Raw genomic sequence first — 7,267 nt, forward strand, 5'->3', positions numbered from 1 at the left:
TGAGAACATGTTCGCGATCTGTTTTAAATATTGCTCGAAAATAAATATGAGAAAGACTGGAAATATATTTATTTTATGTATATTTACATTATATTATTAAAAATATCAAGTCTCGCGGGCAGCTTTTGAACTAGCAAATAATATAATTTGGGCTCGAAAAAAGTTCGAACATGTTTGAATTCGATATAATAGAATACGAATCAAATATTTTTTAGTAAGCTTGAAAAATTTACGAACCAACTCGGTTCGTTTAACTTCCGATTAAAAACAAGGGGTGTCAAAATAGGACCGAACCGTTAACCTGAACTGGTTCAACCGGAAAAAAATATGTTCGGGTTTTCGATTTCGAGTCAGATATGTTCACATTAACCATACTCATGACGACAGAATTTTCACAATTACCTAAGTAAAGGCTTGATTCATGGAACATTCTGACACTTGTTATATTAAAGGTGGATTCACAAATATAATAAAACGGCTACTCAACTTATTCATATTTCACAATTATTTTTTAAAGAATCATGCTTGGCATATTTCCCTGTAGCCTAAATTGTCATTATCTTTTTCAGAATTGAACCCAATCAATTTGTTTCTTCACATAGCTTTATTAAGTTGCACATATTTTTTAATTTCGAAAAGGTCATACATTTTTATAAATACATGCAAAAACACTGCATTGGTGATTCTTCATTTGCTTTGATTTAAAAAAAAAAAAAAACCGAAATCGAAACCGAATCGAAAAGTGGAACTTATGGTGCGGCTGGAGCCAGGCTCAGATGCAAATCCAGCCCAAATGCGTAATCGAAAATCGGGCCATCAAAACCCTTGTGGGCTTTAATGGGCTGTTGAGGCCCATCAACTGCCGGAGCTGAAACTTCACAGCGACGCGACACGTTCAATGACCGTGCATCCCGTGGAGCATGAACCCACGACGGGGACGGCTGCGCCACCGCCGGAAGTGGGACATCGACGGAGGGGAGGAGATTCTCCGGTGGAATGAAGCAGTGAAACGTCGTGTTTCGCATGCAGGAAAAAACGGAGTTTCGAGTGGCCTGCATTTGTGCACGCTTCAGCTGTTGTCTCTCTTTCTTGTGAGCGTTTTGGTGTCCGCCCAAAGCTTGTGAGTTTGGGAACTCGCGGGAGCAGTACTGGCACTCGTATTTCCGGGACAATGAAGGTGGTAAACCACCGGAATCCGGTGACCTTGATGGAGTTTTTGTGGAATCTACTTCTTCTAGATCTTCCGATACGTCGAATCCGAATAGTTTTAAGCGGGCAGTGCTTGTAATGTTGTGTGGTTTCGGGTTTCGATACTCCAGTTTTGACATGACATACATTCAAGTTAAATGTAAATTGAAAGAAGAGAGAAGAAAGAATCAAGAATTTTGGTGGGGGTGACTCGAGAAAGTTGCTGCTCTGTGTGGGTATTTATATAGTATTAGGGTTTCAGTAAGTGCTTCCACATATCCAATGTCGATAGGACAGAGTTAAGGTCTGCTTGTGACTTATTAGAGAAATAAAAAATTAAATTTTTTAAGGAAATTTTTTTTTATTATGTTATCAGTCAACTCATAATAATACACTAATTTGCGTTTATATTTTTCAATTTTAATCATTTTTATCGGAATAATTACGTAACACTAAATACTGATAACATTAATTTCTTTTCAGTTATTTATTAAGGTAATCTATCAAGACCCGTAAATTCAACTAGGTCCATAGAAGCTAAAGCTCGCAAAACTCTCTAAAAATCTATAAATAGCTCATGCCACCTGATTTTCAAGATAAAATCTATTTTCAATCAAAGTCTCTAGTTCTTTGGAACTTTTATCAAGCAACTACATGCTTGAGTAACAGGGTATCTTCACTTAGACGCCACTCACTTTTCTTTGTGACGTAGATAACATCCCAAAAGGTCGTTCTTTCGACTATCGCATATTAACTGGTCACTCAAATCTTTACAAACTGCCCGAATCTTTTAAAATCGGGTAATATCATGATTTTTTTTTTTCATCAACACTTAAGATTAATGATGTGGACATTGTTGATATATTAGACGTCACGTCAGCACTCCGATGAAAATTGAAAAAAAAAATGTAGATTAATTGACCAAGACTGTGAATTGATCACCTACACCATAATGAGAAACGAAAAACTGACAAATTACATGATAATTTCTCCTATATCTAAATGAGTCAAATGAATGTGATCATGAATGCACCCTTAATTTCTTATGAAATTGTTATTATATGCTAAGATCCTCAATTGTGGGGCACTCTTTATTTGTTTTTTTGTTTTTTTTTTAAAAAATTTAAATAAGCACCTTACATCAATCCATCTGTGATTCCATGTAAGTGTGTGCCAAACAATTAATCAAATAAAAGAAAGGCTGCACAGAAAGATAGAGAGGTAACATGAACTGAACTAGGTTATGTGAATGAACGAGTCGGGCAATCGAGACATGGGCTTCACGATACCTCATTGGGGCTCGTTCCACTAATAAATAATTTAATATCTAATTTAAAAGTTTATTTTTATGCCTTCTCAAATTAAAAATGGTCACCAATGCACTGAGTTTTTAAGGAAATTGTTATTCTTGAATTGAATTTGGCAATTTTTTATTGGATACGTAGTAGGTCTTTTGTGAGACAGTCTTATGAATTTTTATTCGTTTGACGAGTTAACCCTACCGATATTTACAATAAAAAATAATATTTTTTCACGAGTGAACCAAATATAATATATTTTTCATAAAATTGATTGTATCCATATTTACATTATATAAACATGAATGATGTGATCACGCTGAAATGGGTGAGCCGGGCAAGGAGCTCCAACGGATCAAATCAACAATTTATAGTGTTTAGGAATTTTGAGTGAGGATAATGGCTGTGATAACACCTGCAAACAATCAAAGAAACTCGTGAATGAGCGCCGAAGAGGTGTCCGACGTAGCCACTCCGATGCTAAAGCCAGCAGGTTGAAGATGAACACGAGCAATATTTGAGAGAAAATATGTGTAATGCTTGAGAGTTAAAAGATTTCAGAATCATTAAATGAGAAGTGTACCTGCGATTTATAGTAGAAAATGGGGTAGGTACCTCGATTCCAGTGCCACCTACTAAGTATGGCAAGTCGGTTGCCCATACTCTAGCTTCTGATGGCTTCTAGGACACTCCAAGTTCAAGTTGTTCTGACAGAAAAGACGGCATGTATCAATCATACTCGATTGTGGTGCAATTCTCGAGGTAGCCCAGGTAGTAGAGTTTCCGGATGGTGGGTAGAGAGCCCGGGCTATGATGACTACCGGAGAGAGGTGAAGTGCCCGGGATGAGGAGATCTTCCCGGGTCCTCGGGATAGTGACTAGCATATTGGCTCTGTTTTGGGCTATCCAAATAATAAACCGGGTCGACGAGGACCCGGATCTTAATGGAGTATCACCACCCATCCCTAAAATAGTCGGGCTAGAGCTTGACTCGCTGTCCCGATCAGTCATACTCGTAATTTTGTTGAAACATAACTTAGAGTAAATAAGAACATCGGGTCTTCAAATATCCCACGGATGTGATGGGTACCAGGACCCCAATCTCCCGGGCCTTGAAAATTTGTCCTTTAGTATTCTCGGAAAGTCCAAGGGATGTCATTATGACGCATGCATTAGCATTTATACTGCCGAAAATAGTTTCACATTCCGAGGCAATAATGAGTTGTTTCCTCGATATCCGTACACGTCCTTTCACCTGCTTGCACAATTTCCTAGACTCATTCTGATCGTACGATTTGATCTGGATCAACGGTGGAGATTGACTCCTTCCTCTATATATAGTAGCCCACCTATTTTTCAATCATATTAGCAAATTATTATCCGAGAAGTATAATGGCAGGTTCAAGTAGCTCGAAGACTCCTGATATGGTGGAGGAGTTCATGAACGCAGCTTTTGAAAAGCGAAAAGCTGAAATGGAAGATGAAGTCTTCCAAAAGATCCTTCGCTACTGGGAGGAGCTGCAAGGACTGCAGTTTCTCTACGAATGTGGAGAAGCTACCACTCCCCGACTGGTGGCAAAGCATGGAGAAATATCGGGAACGCCTGCACGTTGCCGAGACAATGAATCTCTTTGAAGATGACTACGTCTACTAGCTGATGCTTCACAAGGAGAGGAAGATTCTAACGAACATCACCGACTCCGATAGCTTCCACAAGACGTCCACTGTAGAAGTAAAAAAATGGATGACCTTGTGGATGGCTTTTGTAGAGGAGGAATATTCCAATGTAATCTACAAAAATTTCTTTAAATAAATAAAATGCTTATCTTTGTTTTTTACATTGCTGCAAGAATTTAATTTCATCAGTTGATATATATATCATGAAATGAATAAAATAACTGACAAAAACTGATAAATGACCAACGGAAATACCAGGACCTAATATCCCCCGCGCTTAAAATAAAGTGTCAGGGCCTCATATCTCCCGGGATTTCGATAAGATGTCAGGGGCCTCAAATCTCCCGGGTTATAAAATAAGATGTCGGGGCCTCAAATCAAACGGGCTATAAAATAAGATACCGAGGCCTCAAATCTCCCGGGCTTTGAGACAATATGTCGGGGCCTCAAATCTCCCGGGTAATTGATGTGGTGTCATAATGATGCATGAATCAGCATTAAATTCCCGCCGAAAAACGTTTCATATTCCGAGATGGATAAGACTGACGCCTCGATAACCGTACACGTCCTTTCGTCTGCTTGGTACAATTTACGAGGTGCATACTGATCGTCTACGTGTGCCTAAATCAACGGCCGAGATCTATTACCTCCGCCTATATATATTAGGCCTCCTATTTTTGGAAAAAATACTTGCAAATTCAAAATCTCGGCGAAGCCCTTGCAAATTTTGCTCTCGAAGCTCCTCCGTCCAAGCTCCTCCACCTCCGACGATCCTCTGTCGTTGCAATCACCAACTTTTCTTTTTAAAATCATAAGTTCTTTCTCCCGACTATGTCTAATTCTACTTCTTCTATCTCTGGAGCCAATGCGCGAGGCTCTCCTAGCGACGAGTTCACCGCACTGCGCTCTGACTCTCCTCCATCTCCCCCTCGCCGTTCTATCACCCAAACCTCTAAAAAACCAAAAACCCTTCCAACCAAACCCTCGTCTTCAAAACCCTCATCCTCGGGCACTTCCCGAGCTCCTGGAAAGGACAAGGGTAAGGGAAAAGCTCGGGCTTCTGACCATCCTTCCACTGAGATCCCGGGGCTCCTTGGTTCTCCTCAATGAGCTGCACTTTGCGCTCAGGGGCGGACGAGGAACTCCGATCTTTGGGGTCTATTCCTTCTTCTTTCTCTATTTTAGTACCCGGGTCTTTTAACAGGGCTAATAACCCTCATCTCGGGTATACTACTTTCTTTCGGGACCAAGTCCGGAATGGTCTCCGATTTCCTGTCCCCCCTTTTTATATTGAGGTCGCCAAGTTCTTTGGCGTACCAGTTAACCAATTCCATCCTAATTCCTTCAGGATTATGGCCTCGGCCTACGTCTTTTTCAAGATGAATAATTATCTCATCACTCCCCTTATTCTCCACTATTTTTTTTCTTGCCGGCTTGGGGACAATGCATTTTCCCTGACTGCCCGGCTAAATGTCCGATTCCTTGATGACATCCTTCCTCTCAAAAGGGATGGAAAGGAAAATTTTTCTATATTCAACTCCCAGGTCTTCTTCCATGTCTGACCGGGTTCCTCCCTCCCTTCCCCAACAACCTACCCTTCCCCAGTCCGAAAAATTCGAGGAGCCTTTCCTCGTGAGTCAAACCTTGGTGGAGGGGCGGAAGTACTCCTCTTTTGTTCTTATCTCAGATGAGAACCTAATTACCTACGGGTTGAGTGCCCGTGCTGAGAACCCTTTGAACAGGGTGATTGACGAGGTTGCTGTATCGGGCGCTCAACCCGGTAATTCTTGATATCGTAGTCTTGTTTTTAGAGTTTCATACTTACTATTCGTGCTAAAACTTCTTCTTATTCTTGTGCAGATAACTAAAAAATGCAGGAGGCCTTCGCCAAAAAGTGGGCGGCTGAAAAGGCGACCAAAGAGAAGAAAATGACAACCCGGAAAGCTGCCCTCAAGAAGAAACTAGCCGAGGAGGTGGCAGCCCGATGAATTGAGCTAAATCGGGTTGAGACCCAACAAGAGGAGGTGGCCCGAGAAGCACCCCAAGAGGACCCTGAGGATCATGTCCCCCTCGTTCAGAGGAAGTGAAAGGCTATCACAAGCCTGTAACTGATCCTGACTGAGGCCAATCAGGAAGGAGGCCAGGGCACATCCCAAGCAACTCGGTCACCTACCCCTCCCCAACAACAAACTACAGAGGAGCCTCTCAAGAGCCTATTCTGATCGATCAACCCACCTGGCCCAACATTTTCCTGGAGGGGACCAGCTTCAACAGGCATTCGGCGCCTCAAGCACATGCTTACTCCTGAAGATGAGGCCTCTTTGAAGAACTCTAGGCTCAGTGTCCGGTTTCTTGAGGGATCCAACCGACCTATCTATGAGTTTCCTCTTCATTCTTTTTTCCTTTGTTTTTCCTTTATTTATTAATTTGCTTTGTACATGCTGCTCAAATGATAATCTCGGCATTTGAGGAAGTGGTGGCGGCGGCCACTAAGAAAGGCCAACAAGCCCGGGCTGCCAAGGACGTTCAAGATCAATTGCACGGAGAGCTTGCCCGAGCTAAAAGCCTTCATGAAGAGGAAATCGCCGTCCTGAAAGCTTCCATTGGAGTCGGCTCACATGGCACTGGACAAGTCTCGGGAAGACCTCAACAAAGCTGCCATTCGGGAGGAAAATCTTCGAGGTGCCCTGTCTGTTTCGGAGTCGAGAAACCATTATCTATCCGAGCAGATAGAAGATCAGTTGTCCCGGGCAGAAAAGGCCGAGAATGCTTTGGCCCTGGCGGAGTATGACAAGAATAAATGGCAGGCTTCCTTCCTCCAATCTCCCGAGTTTAAGAAGGCCGTGGTAGACAAGGCCTATCCTCTTTTTCAGACCGGTTTTGAGATGTCGGGAACAATTTGAGGAAGCCAGGACTTCTGCCCCAAGATAAGGAAAATTTTCCTGATTTTGGTCTGGCCATTGCATCCCTTCCCAAGGATGGCGAGGAGGAGAAAGAGGTGGACCGAGAAGAGCAGCCCGGGCTTGAACATGTAGATATAGACTAGGATTTGTATTTTTCCATTTTCTTTTCATGTCTTGTAATCTTTCGGCCTTCGGGCTTTT

The 7,267-nt window shown here is 42.0% G+C and overlaps 1 protein-coding gene across 1 annotated transcript; it reads right to left on the reverse strand.

Annotated features, from left to right (window-relative positions):
• Positions 1 to 686: 686 nt before the first annotated feature.
• LOC140836140 (zinc finger protein GIS3-like) lies at positions 687 to 1,448 on the reverse strand. The gene has a single exon (XM_073201551.1). It carries the CDS (start codon positions 1,335 to 1,337, stop codon positions 750 to 752), a length of 588 nt encoding a protein of 195 aa, XP_073057652.1. The 5' UTR covers positions 1,338 to 1,448; the 3' UTR covers positions 687 to 749.
• Positions 1,449 to 7,267: the final 5,819 nt, after the last annotated feature.

This window comes from Primulina eburnea, chromosome 7 (assembly GCF_022965805.1).
Source record: "Primulina eburnea isolate SZY01 chromosome 7, ASM2296580v1, whole genome shotgun sequence".
In the NCBI taxonomy this organism is placed as follows: Eukaryota; Viridiplantae; Streptophyta; class Magnoliopsida; order Lamiales; family Gesneriaceae; genus Primulina; species Primulina eburnea.

Excerpts from the sequence above, each read along its gene's own strand:
- LOC140836140 (XM_073201551.1), bottom strand. The coding sequence starts at position 1,337 with ATGTATGTCATGTCAAAACTGGAGTATCGAAACCCGAAACCACACAAC.